General features: G+C 50.9%; 1 protein-coding gene across 2 annotated transcripts; it reads right to left on the bottom strand.

Annotated features, from left to right (window-relative positions):
- Positions 1-2380: 2380 nt before the first annotated feature.
- Positions 2381-23668, bottom strand: TADA2A (transcriptional adaptor 2A). 2 transcript variants are annotated; one of them, XM_066563588.1, is made up of 16 exons: positions 23592-23668; positions 22602-22834; positions 21868-21974; positions 21594-21653; positions 20955-21046; positions 20159-20316; positions 18805-18893; positions 17491-17563; positions 12451-12514; positions 11057-11100; positions 10441-10551; positions 9068-9139; positions 8271-8403; positions 7429-7472; positions 5149-5222; positions 2381-3847 (listed from the first exon to the last, which is right to left on the bottom strand). In XM_066563588.1, the coding sequence occupies exons 2-16, from the start codon at positions 22624-22626 to the stop codon at positions 3662-3664; spliced, it is 1332 nt and encodes a 443-aa protein (XP_066419685.1). In that variant the 5' UTR covers positions 22627-22834; positions 23592-23668; the 3' UTR covers positions 2381-3661. The 2 variants fall into 2 exon arrangements, with proteins under 2 accessions (XP_066419685.1, XP_066419686.1); XM_066563589.1 differs by lacking the exons at positions 22602-22834; positions 23592-23668 and adding an exon at positions 22118-22381.
- Positions 23669-24644: the final 976 nt, after the last annotated feature.

Below are 24644 nucleotides of genomic sequence, written 5' to 3'. Positions count from 1 at the left end.
CCATCCATCCATCCATCCATCCCTCATCCATCCATCCATCCATCCATCCATCCATCCATCCATCCATCCATCCATCATCCATCCATCCATCCATCCCTCATCCATCCATCCATCCATCCATCCATCCATCCATCCATCCCTCCATCCATCCCTCATCCATCCATCCCTCCATCCATCCATCCATCCATCATCCATCCATCCATCCATCCATCCATCCATCCATCCATCCATCATCCATCCATCATCCATGCCTCCATCCATCCATCCATCCATGCCTCCATCCATGCCTCCATCCATCCATCCATCCATCCATCCATCCATCCATCCATCCATCCCTCATCCATCCCTCATCCATCCCTCCGTCCATCCATCCATCCCTCCATCCATCCCTCCATCCATCCCTCCATCCATCCCTCCATCCATCCATCCATCCATCCATCCATCCATCCATCCATCCATCCATCCATCCCTCATCCATCCATCCATCCATCCATCCATCCATCCATCCATCCATCCATCCATCCATCCATCATCCATCCATCATCCATGCCTCCATCCATCCATCCATCCATCCATCCATCCATCCGTCCATCCATCCCTCCCAGCCTCCCCAGGGCACTCTGTGCTCCCTCCCCATTGCAGCCTGCACAGCATTGCCTGTGCCCTGGGCAGCTGAGCTGGGGCTGGCCTGTCCCAGGGACCCCAGACATCCTCTGGGAGCTGGGCCTGGAGGTGCTGTGGCAGCGCCTGCCCCTCCAGCACTGCATGAGGAGCTCTGAGCTCCCATCCCTTCCCATTTCACTGCCACTGGGGAGTGCTGGCGCCTGGTTCATAAAACATTGACTTTCCAGACAGGCTTTGCAAAAGAAATGAGATGTTGGTGATTGTACGGAGAGCTCAGGAGATTCCAGGGGGCATTCCCTGGAGCAAAGGGTGCTCACAATCCTTGCTGGTGGCCATGGAGAGCCTGTGGTGGGGCAGGCATTGCCCCACAGCTCTCACTGTGCTTGCCCCCATCTCTGTGCTCCCCATGCTCTTCCTACTCCTTGTTGGGTTCCACAGGGTCCCGACCCAGCTCTGCCAGGTGTGACAGCACACAGCTGGGATGTGGGACAGCACACAGCTGGGATGTGTGGCCAGGCTGTGGTTCCCCTGTGGAAGTGTGTTCAGCTCCTTGGGCAGCAGCCAGGTGGGAGGAGGCCCAGTGGGCTGGGGGCTGCAGGAATTGGTGTGCCTGGTGCTGGGTTCAGTCCCAGCACTGTCCATTGGCTCCAGTCACAGGGAGGGCTGTGGGAATGTGCTTTCTCCACAGTCACCAATAAATCCATGCTGGCTTTTCCTGGAAGGTCACCCAGCCAGTTTGCTGGAAGGCCAGAGATCACCATGGGGCATCACCACGTGGATTTTTCCCTTTTCCCTTCTCACCAGGATGGCAGCCTGGGCTTTCTCTAACCACAGCTCAAAAGCTGCTGCTCCAGCGTGGTGTTTTCTCCCAAGGAGGTTTAGGTTTAGGTTTCACAGGCCCCTCCTGACGGGAATTTGAGCAGGCACTAAAACTAGGGCTCCGTGTGTGCCGCTGTTATCGGCGTTATCTGCTCCGTGGGGAGCAGGAGCCGCTGCTGGGGCGGGAGGAGCCCCCGGGATCTGCTCCAGGCAGCCCCCACCCCCCGGGCTGAGTCACAGCGGGCCCAGCGTTTGCTGCTGGGGTGACGGCAGCTGTGAGTCCCAAAAAAAGCCCCCAGCACTGATGCTTTAATGACAGGCGGATAACACAGCCCCGGGAAGACTCATTCCGTGCATAGCTCAGTGCTGTGACTAAGCTGGAGCAGCCTCCCTGTGTCACCCCGGCCCTGGTGTCACCAATCCTGCAGGTCCCACCAGCCCAAAGTGCCCATCTCCAGCCTGGTTCCATATTTAATGTTCCATGGCCACCTGAGTCTGTAATTAAGGATCTGCATCCCCCAGCTGGGAGTCTGGAGTGCAGCAAGGGCTGGTGTTCCCCAGCTCCCCAAAAACAACCCTAGGATGGTTCCAGCGCCCTCAGCTCCTTTACTGCCTTTGGGTGCAAGTCACCCAAAAGAAAGGCAGTCTGGCTGTTAATTGTTAAAAGACAAGTGGGAAAAACATTCCCAAGGTTTTACAGCTTGCTGTGCCCTTTCCCTCGGCATCCCCAGTCTCAATTTCTGGATTTAATCTCCAACACGTCGTTTATTGCTGCTGCTTTTCTTTAAACAGTAATATTTGCTAGGCAATGCAGTGCCTGCATCCCCACGGCCGCTGCTGGGGTTTATCTCCTCTCTCCTGGCGAGGAGCTGATGGATATAGATCCAGGCAGCTGTGTGACCTTTACAGCCTCACTCCGAGTCTGGGGATGTGGATGTAAGATTGTTTCAAGTCATTTTGATTTTATTACAAACCAAAATACTTCACATTCAATGGCACCTCCTGTCCACAGGATAATTACTCTTGGGGAACAAACAACCCAAATCTCAACACCTTAGCCAGGTACTGGTGCGGCTGTAGCTCAGTTAGGCTGTTCCATGAGATCCCAAACTTGGGAGCATCCAACACCCCACCTGCTCTGGCTCCTGGCTTTCCTGTGGGACATCATTCCAGCACTGCACCTTAGCAGGAAGCAGTCTGACAAACAATTCACTGTTCAACAAACACACAACTGCACCTGCAGAGAACCATCTTCATCATCCAACTGACTGCCAAATCCCAGCGTTTGGTGCTGGAGCTCCTGGATCAGCTGATGGCATGGGGACTGTGTTTGAGCACTGACTTGTGGCACCTCCTCAGGCATGTCACTGGTAATGCTGAGGGAATAAAACCCCACCAACAGGAGCTTCTTCACTCCTTTTTTGTGGGAGAACATCAGGGTCCCGAGAACCTTTTTATTGCTGTTCCCAAAAGCTGCAGTGGCTGTAGCTTCCAGCCTTCCCAAGGAGCAGAAGACTGAAATGGAGGGATTATATTTAACCTGACACCCCCAAATCACGGGGGGAGAGGATCCAAGCTCCTTGGTTTGTGCAGAGCCCTCCTGCTGGGATATGTGCTAATACCACATAAAAGTAACAACTGTTGAGGAGCTTCCCTGCCATGTCCTTTCCCATCCTTTTTCACAATTAAGTTAAAAAGCCCGGACCACTGCAAGCTCTATTTTTACACCCTCGGGCACGTGCTGTCGCCTCTGAGAGCTGCTGCTGATTTAGGAAGGAACACAAGGAGGGAGGGACTGCATTTCTATACCCTGTACTGCAAAAAGTGTGGCTGTGTCCTTATTCTTTGTCAGCAGCAGCACAGAGGCACCGTGATGCTCTCTGCAGCCACGGGAGGTGTGAGGAATGAATGCCCATTCACGTTTAACATCAGCCTCTGTGGCACACGATCCTTCCCAGCGCTGCGAGGCAGAGGAATCCTGACAACAGCAGAGTCAAAAGGAACCCAGACAAATGTCAGCATTCATGCAATTTAACAAAGCTCCCTACTTGTTTTTACAAAAAGAAAAAAAAAAGGGGGGAAAAAAAAAAGCTCCAAAAGGTTTTAAACAAAAGGAAATGTCCTTCATTCAACACTGGTGAAATCTTTCAGCGCTGTCAAAGCGACTTCAAAGCTTTCTCCACATCTGCCTACTCCAGCCAAGCACTGCTGCCTGTCCTCAGGCCTTTGTGATGTACCCTTCTCTGATCAGGAAGTCATAGATTTTCCTGGTCTTGTTCACATCAATCTTGATGAGGGCTCGAGCCTGCGCCAGTCTCAGGCCTCCCTGTTTGTTGCACTCGTTCACTAAAGCAGCTTTATATTCCAAATAGGCTCCAGGGACCAGCCTCACCATCTGACAGAGCTGCAAGACAAAAGGTGAAGTTAATAAACACCAACACTTGTCATGTTCTCCCATTCCCAGAGCCCTGCTGGGGGAGGAGCACGGGGAATATTTTCCTGAGAACACTTCCAGTGTTTCCCTGCACAGGGCAGGCACACGGGAATGCTGTTTGGATCCACAGGTAGGGAGGGGAGGAGCCTGCTGGCTGCTGCATTCACAAACATTCCTGATGGAAAAATAAAGGAGGAGGATGAAAGCAAGCCCCGGGCAGGCAGGAGCACAGCTCTGAGTGTGTCCTGTGAGGGCGTTGCTCCTTCCCAAGCCCGGGAAGCACACATGCCACACTTGGAAGCAGCAACTGGGCTGGCTGGCCGGGAGCCAGGGAGGGCATCTGGCTGCTAATACCCTGCAGACTCAGGCTCTAATACCTTCCACAAAAGCAGCTCCCCCTCCACAAGTCTGGCATGGAAGCTGTGCAGGGAAGGCATTCTGTGGCTGGAAGTTTGGTAAGGAATGGCTGTGCACAGCCCCTGAGCTGTTTGGCTGCACAGCTCCTGCTCAGCTCCCAAATTCCAGCTGCCTTCCAGGAGCGTGGCATTGCTCCTGTTGGAGAAACTGTCTGTCTCCTCCCTTTAATAAGGAAATGCTTCATGCTCATTCCTCACGGATAGGAAATTGCAGAATTCCTCAGCCCTCAGACTTTCTGTCTCAGCTGACCAGGAAATCAGATTCCACACACACACACTGATGTCCTGCCACCATTATTCCCGTGCTGAATGGAGCAGAAATGCCAGTTCCACCAAAGCCAGGAGCTGATTCCCAATGCTGCCAGCTCCAGCCAAGGGAAACATGCACAGAGGGAAGGCTGAGGTACAGCCGTGCTTCATGGGCACTGCAACCTGCCTGGGGCAGCCTAAGGACACCTCAGGACTTCTGTGAAGAAATAATAATAATCTCTTATTTCAATATTGTTGACTGAGTTAGAGGACAGGCCTGCACTGGGCTGAAAAACAAGCAGTGTTCATTAAGAAAAATTAACCCCTCTGCTCAGCCCAGCCTCATAGAGCAGGCAGGGAGATGGATGCAGCAACAGCACCAAATAACACCCTGGTGCTCTGCTCCTTTCTTTGCTGAATCAGCCAGTTTGTGCTGCATGTGTAGCACAGGAGATTGACTGGAAAACCTGAATGATTTCTGTGAGAAAGGAAGAGCAGTCAGGGCCTGTGACTGAGGTGACATTCACAGCTGCCCAGGCGTGGTGTGGGCAGCCCTGTGCTGTGGAGACACAGATGATGGAGATGATCCTTCCATCCTCTCCTCACCTCCTTCTCCTTCTCGTTGAGCTTCTCGGTGCCCGGCAGGCCGGTGAGGTTCAGCGGTGGGGCACTCCTTCTGCCTGGGGATGGGGAGGAAAAGCTCCATCAGCAAAGCTCTGCCAGAACCAGAGCAGCCTGGGCTGGCTGCTCCTGGGCCTGCCAGGGAGGCAGCCCAACCCAGCTGGAGCCAGGTGTGTACAGACAGGGTTAGTCAGGGCTCAGCAGAAAGCTCTGCTGATGCCACAGAAGGTTTGCTTTTGCAATCTGAAGCTCTGTGAATGTTGCATGAGACCTGTGAGCTGTTGGTTTTTGGGAGGAACTGCAAGACAAAAGCTTTGTGTCAGACTGGCATCAGGCATGGCTCAGCTGGGCTGAGCCTCCTGACTGCCCCAGCTGCAGGGAGGGTGTGCCAGGTGTGCTGAAGCCAGCACCTTGTAAGGATGATGAGACTTTTTATTGCTGTGATTAAGCCAATTTCTCTCTGGCATTACTGACAGCTTCACGAGGCAGAGTTCTCTTCAAATGCCTTTAAATACCATGCAGGTATTGCAAGGCAAATGCAGTTTGGGGATTGATTTTTTGTCTGTTAGGATGAACAGTTCTGAAGGAATATTTATCACAAGCTCATCTGGTGTTTATCACTTTCACTGTTGTTTCTATATTATTATATAAACAACAGTTATAAGTTATTGTTTACTTTGCTGTTACCTGGCATAGCCTAAACTTTCACAAGGGCTCTCTGCTTGCAGACAGCTTTTTTTTTTCTAATAGTTTTTTTTTTTTTTTTGCAACTTGCAGAGCTGAGGACAAAGTTTGGGTTGTTTATTCACATTGAAAAAAGTCTCTCACCCTGTGCTGTGGGCTGCATATTTAGCACTGTTAGAGATAGGTGTCTACCCCAGGATAACTCCCCAAATTTGGCGAAGTGATGAGACCTTGGGAAATGTGCAAAAGAAATTTGTTTTTCCCAAGGATCCTGCCCTGGCCAGGTCCTGCCCCTGGCACTGGGAAGTCTCTGTGTCTCCTGGGCATCTGCAGGAACAGAAGGGATCTGGCTGGGTGTGAGGAGCTGAGCAGAGGGAGCTGGGGGACTGGGGAGAAGCTGGAGTGTGAGTCTGTGGGAGGTGTAAAGGAAGTTATTTCTCAGCACTGCTCCCCCTTCCCATGGCATGGGGCCACTGTGCTAGGAGGGACATGACAGAATTCAGTTTTACTCTTTTATAAACCCAGAAAACACCACACACACACACAAACTACATTAAATAAAACATATCAAGGCTGCAAAGTCAAGAGCTTAGAATCTAGAAGTGAAGCATTAATTTGCCCTCTTGCATATTCAGAGTGATGCAGCCTTTAATTGGAGCCACGTGGCAGCTCTTCCCCAGCATCCCTGGGCAGGATGTTTGCTTAATTAGCAACTCTATGGTATTCTGTTTGGGTTCTGTTCCACATGTGATGCTGCTTGTAAACACTGTGAGCTATCACAGCTCCTCAGGCAACACAATCCCCCCCGTGGGACTCTGCATCCTTGACTAACAAGGAAGTTCATCCCTCATTCCAGACCTTCAGCTGGAAGACACTGTCCTCCCTTCACGGACTCTGAGATACACAAAACTGTTTTTTAATCCAAAATACCAGATCTTAGCAATCACCAAACAGGTTCAGGACAGTCTGTAGTGCCCTGACTCACTGCTTGGCACCCTGACCCAAATTTACCAGGAAGAAGTGAGGAAGAACATATAAACCCAGTGTCCACCTCTGAGAGTTTGACTCAAGCGGTTTAACAGCATCCACATAAAAACTGGGTGTAGGGACAGAGCCAAAGCCATTTTGCCTGGCAACATTTAACAACCTTGTAGTAAAACTTTATCCCAGTCTCAGTCACCCCATGACCTCAACAAATGGGATGGGAATTTATTTAAGTCTTGTTCATGAGGACCTTGACTGACCCCTGAATCTGTCCTTACTGGCACTGAAAGAAGATGGGCTGCTCTTGGTGGAAAAAACCCTGATTTGTGCTTGCAGACTGTGAAAAATCTTTTGTTTCCTGCCTTGCTAATGTAGCTTTAGGATGGGTTTTGACCTCTAGTCAGAAAAATCTAGAAATTCAGCAAAAAATCCTGTAGGATATGTGAGTGGAATGACTTGCAGATTGATGTGATGTTGACTTAAGCAGTGCTTAACCATGAGGCTTGAGGACTGACACTTTGGCACTCAAGAAAAAGAGTCAGAAAAGGCTGTCAGAGAAATATTACTGGATTTTGGCAGACATCAGCTAACACTTACCTGTAGTTGAAGGAACTGGTACCGTGGGAGTCAGGCCAGAATCACTGCAAAGAAAGGAAATTTTCAAATTGCCTTCATGTTTTTTTAAGCATAACTGCATGTGTTGGCCCTGAAAGTGCTTCTTCCACAACTTGCAGTAATTATACAATTCAACTTGCATAACCCAGGCCCTGACTAGGAGTCAACAGGATTTATAAATATTTAGCGTTCCCACATTGAAAAATATGCCTGAAACCTGTTAAAAAACCCAACAAAGAAACGTGGAGGGGCACACAATTAAAAATGCAGTGGAGATTGAGTGGGGAAATTCCAAACCATCTCCTGCACACAGGATGCACTTCCTTTATGTTTGTTCCTTAAATCCAAGTGCTCGTGCAGGGTGATGACACATTAATGATGCTGCTACATCTAAAATCATCTGAAATATTTCAGGCATCAGCTGTACCCTCATTAATATCCATAAAGAGCTCATTTCTCTCTGTGACTTTATGAACAGCAGCTCAGTTCCTGAAATATAAATTTGAGAAAACGGAGGGGTTTGAGTCCCTCCTTTGCCTGCACTCAACAAGCACTATTGCTGTCACCCACCTTTCTGCCCTTCTCAATTCTGCAGGCTGCTCCCACTTTGATAAACTGGGGATGGATTTGTTACTATCAGGCAGGAGAATGAGTTTGATACAAACTGAAGCACAGAATCCCAGGAAGGTTTGGGTTGGAAGGGACCTCGAAGCTCATTGCTCCCAGGGGCAGGGCCGCCTCCCGGAGCAGCAGGCTGCCCCCAAGGCCCTGGCAGCTGGATGGGGCAGTGCCAGGCTGGGGCAGGCTGCCTGGGCAGTGCTTACATGTCTGCCTGGCGGCTGAGCCACTGCTGGCAGGCGCTGCTGTCCTGGATGTACTGCAGCACCTCCGAGAGCATCGTGCGCTTCAGCCGCTCCTCGTCCCGGCTCTTCTTCAGGTGCTCGTAGGTCCGGGCGCCTGTGGCACACACACACAGCCTGCCCTCACCACCTGCCTCCCCAAAACACTCCTGACTGGCTTTCCCCTGCTTCAGGAGATTTTGGGAAGGTCAGGAGCCTGCCACTCCCAAAACACAAGCCTTGTCCCTGCTTCAGGAGATTTTGGGAAGGTCTCTGCCCCTGGCCCAGCCTCTGCTGTTCTCCCTTGTGGTGACCACTTGGCACCAGAAGGGATCAGATCCCACCCAGCACCCTTCCCCTGTTACTTTCAGGCCAAAACCAAACAAAAAAGGCTTCCATGATCTAATTCCAGGATAAACCAGGCTATTTTGTTACGTGGAGGTCTTAGGCCTCTCTCCAGATATCACAGGTGTTGAAAGGCAGTGAAAGTGTCCCAAGATAAAGCCCTGAGACCACTGTGCCATGACATAAATATGCTTTAATGAAGCTTTTGCAAAGTGCTGCCCAGAGCAGAGCTGTGTTAGACACTGATCTCCAGGCTGATGGCTCAGATCAGCTCTAAACCAGCCCAGCTGGACTGTGCATCATTGCTGAAGCCTTGCTCAGCTCCAGAGCCTCTCTGAACTAAGTGCCTTTTCATTCGACACATCCTGGATGTTGTAAAATCATCCTTCCCTTCCTTGATGGATGGCAATGGGCTGAATAATGCATCAGGTACTTACTGCAGAAATTGGTGATTCCTGCTGCTCTGTATTCCTGGAGTCTCTTTATTTCCCTGCGCAGCTCAAATTCCACTGTTGGACCCCACGAGGTGGCAGGAGGGAAAAACCAAAAAAGCAAAAGTGGGTCAGTGGGGTGGACTGGGAATGTGGCTCTTTGTTATCTGCCTGCCCAGCTCAGCTCTGAACACACACACCACAGCCAGGGTTACCCTCCTTCCACAGGATCTCAATATCTCTCTGTCCCTGTGCTCCTTGGTCACAGATTTCAGCTGGTTTCTAGAATTTCTGTGCTCTGAAAAGCCATTTTCTCTTCATGCTTTGATAGTCCCTGTGCCATACCCTAGACAAGGCAAATAACAATAATGTGGGATTTCTAGAAGGCATTTCAATAGCTTTGAGGATCTGCTCCAGCCAGGCTCCTTATACATCAAATATTCTCTTGGAACTATGATTTTCCTAGCTGGACCTTCCAAAATTTTTCCTTGCAGACAGTTTTTTTCCTGCAGTCAGGAAGATGAAATTATGAAATGTTTCTTTTGCTCAGAGATATTTCCTGTCTGTTGCTTTCATCAGCTGCCTTCCAGCACTGCTCAGTTTTACAGGGAGCGAGTTTCCTTGTGAATTTATTTCCTGCTGCTGCTCAGGAGACCTGTGTAGTGCCTGTACCTGCCAGGTTCACCTGAGGATCTGCAGCCACTACAACAACAAAACCAGGTTCCAGGAGCAGCAGGACTCCCATGCAGGACTCATGACTTTGCAGGATCATGCTTTTGGTATTTCACGCTGGGTGTCCTGAAAACACGGGCACAACTTGGTAAATGCTTTGTTCTTTCTAATGAGCAACAACTGTCCCAGTTTAAGTCACAGAACGAAGCAGGATGTGGTGACTGGGACTGGAATCTGCCTAAATGCAGGCTGTGGGGTGATTCAGGGATGGAACAATGCCTCTCCCCTAAGGTAAGGACATAATGACCACTGCACTATGTAATTATGTGACATTAAGTACTTTAACCTGTGTCTTTCAAAGAATTCACTTTGCTGCCAGCTCCCAATCTCGCCACACAGACATAACATAGGGATTTTATTCTTCCCCTGGTACAGAGTCCCAGTAAATAAACAGTGCTCTTTAGATAAAAAAAATATTACCTCTACCACATGACCAGAATGTTCAGTCAGCTGCAAACTCAAACAAAGAGCTCGGACACAGTTTAGTGGAAAAAACCCCACTGGCTGCTCATTCAACATCTCCAACCACAGATGCATTTGTTTTCCTGGGGTGGTTAGCAGGGGGAGGAGGAGGAGGAGGAGGAGCCCCTCGTGCCCCAGGGCAGGGCTGTGTGTGGGGAGCAGGGCTGCAGCCCCTCGTGACTCACGCGCGTGGCTCTCGATGAACTTGTCGTGCTCCAGGGGCCCCAGGATGCGGGCAAACCTCCTCATGGTCTCATAGAGCTCCTGCACCTCCTTGGGGTAACGCCTTTCCAGAACTGCAGGGACAAAGGGACAAAGTGCCACCGCCCCTGCTGCCAGGGGAAAACACCTCTGGGGGGGCTGCTGGGAGCCCCCAGCCTGGGATCGACTAAAATTCCACATTTTGGCCGTTTTGGCGTCACAGCTACAAACTGCTGAGTAAAAAGCGACACAAGCTACAGCCCTTAAAGTCCTTAAGGCGTAAAGGGTGGTATTTAAATGTTGCTCAGTCATTTCTCACAAGAGTGAGGTGCACTTAAAAGGCCTGGGTTTCACCTTCCCCCTTTTCCACACTCAGCAGAGCCCGAAGTGCTTCTGAAGAGCGATTCTGAGACAAGAACTAAAACACTGGGCTGGGAGTAGTTAGAAGCAGACAGCTGGAAACAGCTGGGGCAGGAAATCTGCTGGAATTTAGAACATCTGAATATGTTCCAGTATGAACAAACCACACTGGTGACCTGGAAGTGGTGAATGTGTGAAGCTTTGCCACTTTGAAGTCAAGCAGTTACACCTGATACTCACTCTGAAATTTTCTGAGGTTGATCAGGCCATGATCTCTTATAATTCTGGAAATGAAAGAAAATTATATTTATAAAGGCCATTACTCCTGCATTGCCTCACAAACACAAAGGCTTCAGAAGAAACTTTGATTTAGACCATCAGAGGACTCTAAAACTAAACATGAATGAAATTTCCATAAGCCCTGGGCTGGCTGGAATGGAAACATGATGCAGTGTGTCTTTAATCAGGGTAAATTTGGGACAGTGGTGTGCATTAGCACTGAGCACAAAGGGAGCTGCAATCACTTTAAAGGTTGGAAATTGCTTCTTTAGGCACACATTGCACATCTACAGCATCTTATAACTTGTCCTTCCAAAATCAGAGGTAATGAATGTCTCATGAACATCATTTCCAGCTTCAGAGAGAGACAAACTTCCCTCTGCTAAGCACAGGGTAGAGCTGGACTGTAAATGCCACCACTGGCACGGGAGAAATGCATTTTTCCAAGGCAGCCTGGGTTTTAGGGAGGTGATGGAGGTAACTCTGGGCTTGAACTGCTCCTGCTGGGATCAGGGAGGGAGCAGAGGGAGCAGGTGCCTGACAAATCCCTTTGTCACTGGGCTGAGCAGGGCCACGTGCTCATTGCTCTGTGGTGACTCCACTCTGGAAAATAAAATACCACAGAGCTGGGCTGGCAAGGGCAGCCCGGAGCCTGCTCTGTAAAGTCCATGACATTTCCTCTGCTGTGCACAAAACCTTCCTAGCCCGTGCAGAGTCACCTTTCCGACAGTGACATCAGTGACTTCTGTGGCATTTTCCAGATTTCTGTCCCATCCTGCTGTTGAAACTTCACAAAACCTGACACTGGTGTAACCACAAGAGTTATGGAGAGCCCTGCAGCACTTTCCTTTAGTATGACAAGATTGATCATCATGGAAATTACACCACATAAATACTTTTTATTTATGAATTATAAAGAACCAGGCCAGTCCTTGCTGTCACTCAGCAGAACTGTGGAGTTTTATGAGAAGGATTGGAGCAGCCTCACTTCAAATCACTAATCCTTCCAGTATGGACTAATCCAGCAAGATATAATTTTAAATATTGAACAAAGTACTTCAAAGTTATAATAAAACTTAATTTAATTAATAGATTGAGTCATTCTAGAACACTGTCAAATGAGTTGAATAAATTATTCAAGCCCACGTCAGCAATTGAGTTATCTTCAGTGTGGAAAACTAACTTAGGGGCCACTAGGATTTAAAAATAATGATGCAAATATTTCTGGGGGAAAAGTGGGGGTCCAGCAATCAGTCACAGTCTGGCAGGATTTTTTTGAAGCAGGAAATTCATGATGTGTAATCCATCAGCATTGCACAGGGAAGGAAAAGCACAGTGACTGCTTCAAAACTCACTTTTTCCGTCTCTGTCTCTCCTTTAACCTGGAATGATAGATATCTACAACTGCAATCTTCAGAGCTGCAAAACACAAAGATTAAAGAATTCATAAGCAATCACTGCAGGAGGCTGAATTTCAAGCTTTTATGTTCCCATTAGGCTGAAATGGTTTAAGAACCCTGAGGCAATTTTACAGGGGCATCAGCTCAGTGCAGCCCTTGCTACCTGGGGAAGGTTTCCTTTGCTTCCTCCTGCCAAATTCATCACTGTAAATACACTCGTGTCAACATGAACCTGGGCAGGTCCTGGGAACTCCTCTCCTCCCCCTTCCTGGGCTCTTCTGCTATCTGCAAATATTTGCTCCTTCATACATGCCATAGCCAGGTATTCCTCCTCCTGAGGTGTCGTCTTTGGGCAAAGGTGTTTGCCCAGAACAGGGAACTCCAAAAAGCAGACACAGCTCTGACTGTGAGGACTCAAAGTAGCTTTTGCCACAGTTAAAGACATCTGGAAGATTCCAGCTTGTTAACTTCCAAACTGACCTGTCTGCCAGGAGAACAAAGCATGGCTCAGGACAATGTGAAGAAGAAGCCCAGGAAAAAGCCATGCTCATTAGGAATCACATCCTTCCCAGAATCAAACCTGGCTGAGCCACTCACACAGCCTGCAGCTCCTTTTTCCTGCAGCCATTAGCTTAATAAACTTTTTTTTTGGGTAAATTCTTGAAAGACAAGATAAAGAGACACCTATCACCTTCCCTTCCCTTTCTCTGCTGGATAACACACAAATTCTAGGTCATTAAATGAGTGTAGAGGTGGCTGATTTTTAATTTTTTTTTTTTTTTTAATTTTTGTTAATAATTTCCATGTGCTCTCAGAAGGAAGAGGCTCAAGGCTTGGCAGTGGTTTGGAGGCTGTGGCACAACAACCAGATTTTGGAAAAAGGGGAACTGGGGTGGCCCAAGGGGGACAGAACCCAGGATCCATTTCTCTCTGTAGTTACACAAAAAGAGCAAAACTGATAGTGGCAGTTTATTGATTGTGCTCTCAGATGAATAATTAATAATGCAATTAAGAAGTGTGGTTCTGTGTCTATCTTAAATATGTATGTAGGTGTAAACACCAGGAAGCCCCAGCCTCTGGGAAATTCATCCCTGCATCCCTCTGGGTAATCAAATTTCATACAAACAGGGACAAAGCCCAGAGGCTGTGGGGATTCATTCAGGAGCTTGATCCCAACAAAAATCCTTCAGTTTGTCCCAAATTACTCTGACATTAATCTAGGAGGAAAGGACTCTGTATGAGCTAGGAGGGGTGCTGCAATATTCCTCCTTGTTTTTCCATATTTCTTGCAATTTTCCAGCATCATTGTGTATTTTCACAGTGAGGGATTTAGGTTTCCTAATTTAAGAACAAGCAGAGACAGCAAATTCTCCTTCGTGCTAAAATGTGGGGACGAGAAATTGGGAATGCAGCAAGTTAAACATGAATGAAATCCATTAGGAAGGGCTGGAATTTGAGCCAATTTACAGAAAATATTTTTGTAGTTTTGAAACCCTCTGCAAGCTCAGCCAACTTGTTATTTTCTGGGGTTTGTGTGGGCAGAACTTAATAAGTACATGCAGAAACTGCACTGGAGAACCTCTATAAATATCACAAGTAATTATGCACCTCTAACCATGGAGTTTTGATGCTTTCACCTGGGTGCACAATATTCTAAAGAAATGATGATCGGCTGGGGAGAGGAAGGAACAAATGAAGGGGAAAAAAATGGAGTTTCTGCTCCCAGAGAAATGAATATTTCTGCCACAAGCCCTTCTGGAGGGGCTTTTGTTTTTAACAGGCAGCCTCAGCCAGGACAGGCATTCCCAAGTGTGGAATGCATGAATGAATAACTCTGAGTGCTCCAGTGCCCCTCAGAGCACGGAAATGAGAGAGGAGATGCTGGGGGAATGGCAATGATCTGCCTGTGCCTCTCCCCATGGGCTCTGTTTGTGCTGCTGCTGCGAGATAATCCAAGCTGCCCCCGTGCTCAGTGTCCACTCTGGGCTCTGATAAGGCTCTGATAAGGCTCTGAAGGCTCCACTGATAGGCAGCGATTCAAGGCTCCTTCCTCCATTCAAAAAAACCCCAAATATTTTGGTTTCTGCAGAGTGTGACCAAAACAGTTTCTTTGCTTTTCATTCCTGTCCAGCCTCACTTGGTGTGCAGGAAAGTTTGTGGAACACTCCTGAGTGAGAGCTTTGCTCCATGGAGAGAACCTGCCTCGGCAGGAGGGGCCCAGATAATGGGAAGAATGCAAGCTAATCCCAGTGCCAGCCTGTGGGACCAGTGTGTGCTGGGCTGGGGACGAGCTGAGGGGCTGCAGCCCAAACTGAGACACCCTGGAGCACAGCAGCACCATGGCAAGCAGTTAAATGTGCCTCTGGAGCAGGGCAGAGCCTGCACAGCACAGCAAACACTGCTCTGTCAGCGAGGACATGGAGCTTGCAGCTTAACTTCACATCCCCCTGCCAGTTGCAGCCCATTTCCACTCACTTCTAAATCTGTGGTTTCAGCAATTACTTTGCAGTGTTAGAAGTGAAAAATCATTTACATGAGAAGGGGGGGGGGAAAGCTGGGAAAAAGATAAATTACCAAGGTTCTAATTCAGCCTGATGAAAACTTGTAGTTCATGAAATATTCAAGCACTGTGGGCTGAATCAGGCTTGTAACTGGTTGGTGCTTTTGATCTGTCCATTATGTTTTTTGTGTAACTGCAATATGTATTTGCATGCCCTTACTGTCCTGCCAGCACTGAACAAAAGAGAACAATTCCAGAATTGGACTGAAATGGGAGAGATTTCATACAAATTTGTGCCATCTCACTAATACCAAGAAGTGACAGAATGATGTCTGTGACCTCCTGTGAGGTGGGGAGAGCTGGTACAGGTCCAGGTTCTGTGATCCTCACAAAAGCTGCCTGGGAGTCTTCCCACCTTGTAATAAATAGCATTTTCTTGTGGGAATACCAAGAACTTGTTTAGAGTGACAGAGGGAAATCTGACAGATAAAATACGTGAGATAAAGCTTTAAATATAAATATCATATGAAAGATATACATCAGAAAATACATCAAGCAGCTCAGATCCAGAACTTCTTAAAAAATAATTTTTACAAAGTATTACAGAAAGCAGCATGGGAGAAAGGGAAGAAGGGGGAATTCCACTGCAGTGGAGGCACAAATATTCCTGTGGGATGTGCAGCACTGAGCTCTGGTGCACCAAGAGCAGGAAAGAGAGACCACAGGAATTGTACTGGGGTGTCCCAGGGCCCAGCCTGAGTGACTTGCAGAAAATGCAATATAAAAGTCATTTTCAAAAGTTAATCCTGAACCCAGTGAGGTTTAACAGGAAAACAAACTGAGGATTTTCCTCCCCACCTGAGCCTTAATCTTGGCTGTGAGGCCCCATTTGGGTTTCTCTGGGCTATGAAATTTGTTCAACCCTTGTTCAACACATTTTTGTCCCATTTTTGTCCCATTTTTGCTTTCACCCAGGCTGTCCCACAGCCCCCTCTGCCCATCCCAAAGCACAAAGCTCCTAAACCACCCCTGCTCTCAGGACCCTGTGCTGAGCATTTCCTGCCCTGTGGGCTCCTACAGCTGGGCTGCAAAATCCTCCCAGGCAAAGTGGGCAGCTCCAAAACTGCAGCACAGGGAGCACGTGGCTCCTGCCTTTTTCTGTATTAAACAGCAGGAGTGAAAGATCTCCCTCCCAATTCCTCAGAAAAGCATTCCTGCTCTCCCCAAGGAAAGGAAAGGAGCTGGCTGGACCCTGGGGCTCATTTCTGCCAGGTTTTCGCTCTCACATGGGCACATCTGGGGCAGCTGTGGGGAGGCAATGCCAGAGTTCCTGGGCTGAGAGACCCAAAGTGCAGCTGGCCACGCTCCACAAGCTCTGCCAGGCACTCTGCACGCTGCAAATCCCTGCCATCCCTTCCCCAACACTGCAGACAACTGAGGGATGGAGCAGAGAACACCCAATGAAATTACCGAGTAAAAATATTGGACAGACGGGGGGGAAGTATTTTTTCACACAACACATAATTCAATTGTGAACTCCTAATTGGATTGTGGAAGTCCCTGCTGCAGGATGTGCAGGAGCACAGGCAGATCCAGCTCCAGCAGGGTTAGCAGAGCTCCTGCAGGATGGGGGCTGCCAGGAAGGGAGTGCTGCAGAGCCCCCTGGCCTGAACGTGCATCTGTCATCAATGGGCAGAAGTAGGAGATTATTTTGCTTTTTCAGTTCACCAGGACCCAGCACAGGATGAAACAGCAGAGAGCTGGCAGGAGGAGTCCCTGCCATGGCCTCAAGCCAGTTTCCCCTCAAGAGAAGCTGAAAGGGGAGAGGCTGACACAGGACTCAGGAGCTGCCCTGAGCCAGGGCAGTTTGCATTCCTAAAGCTCCTGTGTGCACTGCTCAACTTCAAACTGGCTGTTTTAACTTTGCCAAGCCTGTCTGTACGTAACAGGGATTTGTCTGTCTCCAAGGGATGCAAAGGCTTTAGCTCAGAACTGCCTGACACAGATGGCAGAATTCTGAGGCATAAACACAGGACAGGCATAAACCCTGGGTGTACTTACAAACGTGGGGAAAAGCAGGATCTTCTCCTCTCTGTGGATTAAAATGTCACTTCAGTAATTCCTGTTATTGCATGTGATTAAGGCAGCATGCTCACAGAAACTCAGGGCAGGAACTGGGTTCATAAAATCATCCTCACAATAAGAAGGAAGTTGTCCCACACAGCTGATGCTACTCTAACTCAGGGCATGCTGAACATATGAGAAATCACACAGCTTTGAGTCCAACACTTTTAATGTGTTTCACATACACTGCACACCTCCCTGCTGCCTGCATTAACACCCACCCTGATGGATTTAATGCATTAAAAACCCAAACATGAAACCCCATACATTAAAAGTGTATGTTCCCTCTTAAAGTGTGTGCAGAAAGAAATAAAAGGCTGCACAGGCATCTGAAACAGTTTTCAGCCTGGGTACAAAAATATGGCACTTACCATGCAAAATGTCTGAATCATCTTCCACAAAATCAATATCTCTCAAATCCCACTCAGCATAGTTGTCAAACTCCTGTGCAGAGGTGATTAATGCAGGGTCACTAACGAGCACTGGAACATTGCCCCAGGTTTCAGAGCATGCAGGAGTGGGGACAGAGATGTTCACCCAGACACAGGAGCACTGGGGACAGAGATGTTCACCCAGACATGGGGCACAGGGGGACTGGGACAGAGATGTTCACTCAGACAGAGGAGCACTGGGACAGAGATGTTCACTCAGACAGAGGAGCACTGGGGACAGAGATGTTCACTCAGACATGGGGCACTGGGGACAGAGATGTTCACTCAGACACAGGAGCACTGGGACAGAGATGTTCACCCAGACATGGGGCACAGGGGACAGAGATGTTCACCCAGACACAGGAGCACTGGGACAGAGATGTTCACTCAGACATGGGGCACAGGGGGACTGGGACAGAGATGGGGCACAAGGCTCCATCCAAACAAACAGCCCAGGGCAGCTTTGCCTGGGGGAAATGTGTGAAAAGCACCCCCAGGGCTGCAGCTGGAGCAGGATGTTGTGACAGGACACTGGGAATTAGCCAGCTCATGGGATGGAAATCAGGATGTCCTGAGCTGGAAGGGACTCTAACATCACCAAATCCAACTCCTGGCCTGGCTCAGGAGCCCCCCCATGTGCCTGAGAGCCCTGGGTGGGATTTTGGGGTGCTGATTCTGCTCAGAGACCCAAACCCAAGGCCCTGTGGGGCTGAACTCGTTCCTCCATGGACAGGAGCAGGACTGGGCCCTCTTCCATGCCCAAAGCTGATCTCCCAGGTGCTGTCTGGAGCAGGGTGTGTGCTCCCCTCGGGCAGGTGGCAGTGCTGGAGCTGCTCCTTCGGCCCAGCAGCCAATTCCCAGTGCCCAGCAGGGCCACCCTGGCTGGACAGCTGGACAGACGGACAGCTGGACATCTGGTGGCAGCAGCAGGTCCTGCAGCCTCTGCTCCTGCCCTGCCTCTGCAGGCCAGCAGCGCCACCTCGGGCACCAAAGCCCTCATTAACCCAGGGCTTTAATCATTTAATCACCAATATCGCACCTTGGGAGGGAGGATATCTCCCTGCTCCTCAAAGCAAACCACAGGACTGAGAGCACCCCTCGCCCTGTGCCCTCCTCTGGTGCTTTTACATGAACAAGCAAGGACAGGCAGGGCCAACAGGGCTGTGGGAGCTGAGCCTGCACCCAGCAGCAAATTTAAAATAAATGGGAGGATAAAACAAATTTCAAATTAGATGGGAGGAGAGCGTTTCTTACCTCAACAAAGTCAGCTCTGGCTGGCATGTAGCCAGCCATGTCCCTGGAGAGCAAGGAGTCAAAGGTGGGCCGTGGGGGATCATCAGCAGCTGCAAAAAACAAAGGTTTTCAGCTGTTGAGTGGGGCTTGAGGTCTTCTTTTAAGGATCTGTAAATAGGTGTTTATTTTGCAGGAAAAGTGGGAATAATTAGCGGAAGAAAAATACCCTGATTGGGCTTTTATTCGGTGTTATAGTCAGAAAAGACGGAGTTCATCCAGAGAAAAATGCAGCAATCTGAGATCTTGGTAGTATTCTCAAGAGTCAAACACAAATTCAGTAATAAACAGGTAATAAAATGTAAACTTTGCATTTTGGAGCTCAGCATCCCCCTGTAAACCTCTGCAGTTCCCTGGGGCTCAGCGTGCAGGTTCCTTTAGTTAATAGCACCAGGAGTGTTAAATCTGCCTCCTTCTGGGGGCCATTGGCAGGGCTGCAATGGAAGGCAGAGAACTCCCAGTTTTCAGAGCCCTTCCCAGCTGAGGAGCTCGGTGTTTTACAGACAGTGACAGTCTGGGGCTCACAGGGCTCTCAGGCAGGAGCTGAGCTTTGTGTGTCCCACGGCACAGATAAAGCAGGCCCAGGCACAGGGAGTTTGTCTTGGCCCAGGGCACATAAAAATATCAATAACAGCCAGGGACAGAACCAAAATTGCTCAGTTCCTACTGTTTAGCTCTAACCACCTCACTGGGAAATGTGAAGCTCCAGACAGGCAGCAAGTGCCTGGCCCAGGGAGGCTGGGGAGCTCTGGAATGAGCAGCTGCCAGACTGGGGGAATGCTAAAGATGTGAAATGCAAGGAAAACTGAGAATTTGTGAACTTGCTGCAGACTTTTTTAACAGGCAGCTTTCAAGGGAGAGGTGTGAAATCAGCATAGCTGAAAGGAGTGATTTTCTGACAAATTAAATCAGCAGTCAGGCCTGGGACAGGGTGTGTGCACAGAAATGTGCACAGGAGCAGAGGGAACGCCCGGAGGCAGAAATCCCTGCTCAGCTCCCTTAGCTGGGCAGGGTGGGAAGCACACTGGGATCTGTCTGAGGGAGCTTTGGGGTGGGATAAAACATCCAAAACCTCTGCTGGGGTGATTTCTGTGCTGTGGAGGATTTCTGGCTGTGGAGGAACTTCTGCTTGTGAGACCCTGCTGTTTGTGTCAGCCCCTGTTTCCTGCCTTGCCCATGGAGCTGGCAGCCCTGTCTGTCTGGTACACCCAGGAATCCATGCAGTGTGAAGAGAACCCAGCTGCTGCCATCCCCCAGAGCAGCTCTCAGGCCAGGTTATCCCCTGGGAATGAAGGCACACAGGGTCCCTGGTACTCACAGTGGAAGGGAATGGCTGTCTCGTGGTGCTGAGCCTCCTCTGCCTGCTTCAGCTTCAGCAGCGTGGAGGCAAACAGGGGGTTGTTGATGAAGTGTTTCATGTAGTGCTTCTCACACTCCTCCTTGGATTTGGTGCACATCTGGTTGGCCACGTCCTGCCTGGAGTGGGGAGAGGGGGAGGCTTTGTGTGAACAACACAGAAATGATGGTTTTTTAAAAAATTTCTCCAGTGGGAAAAGGTAATTTTGGACAAGAGATTGGTTGTGTGCAGAGAACTGGCCTGTGATGCTGCCTGAACTCACACTCCCAGCACCAACACTCACATCTTGGTGCCAGGGAACATTTTTGGGTGCCCATGAACAATGAAATTCACTGATTTCATATGGGAAACCCTCTGGCTGATGGGAATGTGCCACACCTTTAAGAGGCTTGAAATTACTGATGTTATTTGAGAGCTTTTCACACCTTTTACTGACTCCAGGTAATGGCAAACTCTGTGACCAGTTATCAATCCTACTTCTGACAGCAACGTGTACCTCAGAACTCTCAGCTCTGCTTCTGTGAATTCTGGGGTTCTGAATTTTAACATAACTGTTTTTAATAAAGGAGGAGACAGATAGCTCATGAAAACAGGATCTGACACCACAGCTTTCCTTTAGCTGCTGAATTAGTGTCTCACCCACAATAAGCCACTGAACAGTCAATGTGCACTGATGAATTCCACAGTGAGATCCAGGGGAAAGAAAGGAAAAACTGCCCATCAGTGACTGAGATTGTCTGAAGCACAGAACTCTCACCAGTTCCCAAATCCACAGTCCATCACAGCTTCCAGGAGAGACATCTCCTCCTGAGCTGTCCAGTTGGGGTCCAGCACAGGGAAGTCAGATGTCTGGGGAAGAAAAAAGAACAAATCCTGTGATCCTGTGTTCCAGCCCACCTCAGAAAGGGCAAAGAAGTTCTGAACCACAGGGTGACACAGATAGAGATAACTCTGGCAGCTTTAAACTTCCACAAAACCTGACTGAATAATTATTGGATTACTCAGGGCATCAAGCACAGCAAATCCTGGAACATGCTGTGTCTCCCAGCTGTAATTGCACCATGTTGTACCACGAAACACAGAAAAATTACTGGAGGCTTTAAGAATTATTAATTTGGAGGAAGAAGAAACAGCCTAGAGAAACAGAAGCCAATGTGCCTGGTTAAGGACTGTCAGTCCAGTGAGGTGCATTGTGCTACCCAGGCACAACAAAAAGATGCAGCTGGAAATTACTCCATTCTGTTCCAGGTGGATATTTTTCTTTTTTTAATAGTTTAAAACCTCTGAATCAAAGAATTGCATCTTCTTTCAGTGCAATGTGAGTAAGAAGGGCCCCTCACTCCTGGGGAGCTGTGAGAGCCCAGACTGAGCAGTGCTATCCAAAAGGAATATTTACCATTATCTCATAAGTGTGATCACTCTGGTGCTTCTTGTACTCGAATCCTCGGGTGAAACACTGCAGAACAAAAGACCAGAGCTGTGTTACTGCTGCCCTGAAAAGATTTTCACTGGTCCCTTTTTTAACTCCCATTCTCTGCGCCCACGTCTCAGTGCTCCACCCTGCAGCCCCCTTTGTCACTCCCCTGTCCCTGGAGAGAGCAGGGATGGCACTGGCGGCCCTGGTGGCCCTGTGTGGGCAGTGAGAGCTGTGCCCTGCTGCTGGCACTCACCTGCAGGCACAGCAGGAAGGGAGGGGGCCCACACTCAGCACACTTCACGTAGGGCTCCGTCAGGTACGAGGAGCAGCCCCGGCACGGGGGCTTGTCAAAAGGGTCACCTGGGACAAGCAGAGGGAACCTCCTGTCACACAGGCACTGTCACACGAGCAAGAACAGCCCCTCAAACCCCCCCGTGCCCAGCCCCTGCAGCTGGTGGTTCACCCCAGCTCAGGATGATTCTGCGGATTTTGAATGAACTCACCTGTTCAACAAAATTAATAGCACTGTCAGGTTGTAATGGCTTCACACTCAGAGCAGGGTTAGATTGGAGAATTGGGAAGAAATCCTTCCCTGGGAGGGTGGGGAGGCTCTGGCACAGCTGGGGCTGCCCCTGGATCCCTGGCAGTGCCCAAGGCCAGGCTGGATGGGGCTTGGAGCAGCCTGGGACAGTGGCAGGTGTGGAACAGGATGAGCTTTAAGGTTTCTTCCGACCCAAATCAGTCTGGGATTCCATGATTCTGACTTTTTCCAAGGAAATGGATTTGAACTAGCTCAATTATAAGTAGAGGAAAATCAGACAAAACTCATACTGAATCATTTGTGCGAGCACTAAAGCACATCCCCAAAGTGCCACACTCACACAATTTTTGAGCACATTCAGGGATGGTGACTCCAAAATCCCACTGCTCCAAGAAATCCCTGTACCATCAGGTTTTTCCTGAGCAGATTTAGGTGATGGCACTTACTGCTGAAAGAGGCCAGGCGCTCCATCCCTGCCCTGGTGCTGGCTGTGCTCCTTGGGTGAACCTGGCTGGCCCAAGCACCCACAGCGTGAGTCCCAAACTGTGGATCCCAAAGGGAATTCTGCCTTTCCCACAGCCCTCGTGGTGTGATCCTCCCAGGATGTCCTGAGCAGCAGGCAGAAGGGCTTCAGCAGCCTTCAGACCCCATTCCACACGGATCAGAGCCCCCTCTCTAGCTGTGGGGAGAAATCCAGCACGGAGATGTGGGGTGATGGGGATGCAACCCCAAAGTGAGGGTTCAGTGCAACGGATGTGTGAGAGTTATGCAAGGAAGTGCTCTGCACCTCCAAGAAGCACTTCCCATATCCACTGCCCCTATCCCAGTTCTCAATCCCCCATATCCCAATCCCCACTCCCCATATCCCACTCTCCCATATCCCAGTCCCCGCTCCGCCACATCCCAACTCCCATTCCCCATATCTCAGTTTCCGCTCCCCATATCCCAATTCCCACTCCCCCATATCCCCATCCCCATATCCCCATAGCCCTGTTCCGATATCCCCATATTCCCAATCCCATATCCCCATCCCCATATCCCCATATCCCCATATTCCCAATCCCATATCCCCATCTCCATATCCCCATACCCCCGTTCCCATATCCCCATACCCCCGTTCCCATATCCCCATATTCCCAATCCCATATTCCCAATCCCATATTCCCACACTCCCAATCCCCTCCTGCCCCTCTCCCCATCACCGCCAGGCGGCGCCCCCGCCCGGCCCCGCCCCCTGTGCGGCCCCGCCCCCTCCAGCCCCGCCGCGGCCCGCGAGGCTCCGTGAGAAGCGCGCGCGTTCCCGCCGCCGCGCTCCCCGCGCCCCCCGCCGCCCGAACCGCGCTCTCCGCGCTCCCCCCCGGCCCGGCCCTGCCCGGTCCCGGTGCGGCCCGCCGAGGGCGGCGGAGGGAGCCGGGGCCGCCGGGGCCGCCTCTCACCTCGCTCGGGGCGGCGGGTCGGGCCCGCGCGCGTGCCCGGCCCTGCGCACGCGCCGGGGCGGGGCGCGCGCCCCCTGGCGGAACCCGGCGCGCGCCGCAGGCCCCGCCCCGCCCCTTCCCCCACGGGGCCTGAGTGCGCCGGGCCCGGCCGGGACAGCGGGAGCGGAACAGCGGGAGCGGGGCTGGGCAGGGACCGGGACAGGGCAGGGACCGGGACAGCGGGAGCGGGGCTGGGGACGGACCGGGACAGGGCAGGGACCGGGACAGCGGGAGCGGGGCTGGGCAGGGACCGGGACAGCGGGAGCGGGGCTGGGCCGGGACCGGGACAGGGCAGGGACCGGGACAGGGGGAGCGGGGCTGGGCAGGGACCGGGACAGCGGGAGCGGAACAGCGGGAGCGGAGCTGGGCAGGGACCGGGACAGGGCAGGGACCGGGACAGCGGGAGCGGGGCTGGGCAGGGACCGGGACAGCGGGAGCGGGGCTGGGGACGGACCGGGACAGGGCAGGGACCGGGACAGCGGGAGCGGGGCTGGGCAGGGACCGGGACAGCGGGAGCGGGGCTGGGGACGGACCGGGGTCGCACCGCGGCACCGGCAGAGGCCGTGCCAGCCCCGTGTCCCGCGGGGAACTGCCCCGCGCCCCTCTGACGGCCCGGGACAGCCCCGCGCTCCTCCCACGGTCACCGGAGCAGCTGCCCCCGGCTCCTGACGGCGTTCGGCCTCCCCCCGGCAGCTCTTGAGGTGGGAAGGGGTGATTTTCATGCGAAAGGACTCCCGTGGCCTTGTGAAGCAGGGACGGGGGGAACGGGCTTGTGGGGGATTAGAACAGAAACAACAGAGAAAATCCCGGAGCGGTTTGGGTGAAAGGAACCTTCAGGATCACCCAGTGCCACCCTGCCATGGCACGGACACCTTCCACTGTCCCGGGTGCTCCAAACCCATCCAGCCTGGCCTGGGACACTGCCAGGGATGTGGAGCCTGTGCCAGGGCCTGCCCACCCTCACAGGGCAGAGCTCCTTCCCAATATTCCATCTAACCCTGCCCTCTGGCAGTC

The sequence above is a fragment of the Molothrus aeneus genome, chromosome 20, assembly GCF_037042795.1.
Source record: "Molothrus aeneus isolate 106 chromosome 20, BPBGC_Maene_1.0, whole genome shotgun sequence".
NCBI lineage: Eukaryota > Metazoa > Chordata > Aves > Passeriformes > Icteridae > Molothrus > Molothrus aeneus.
This window is presented reverse-complemented; position numbering and strand designations above follow the sequence as displayed.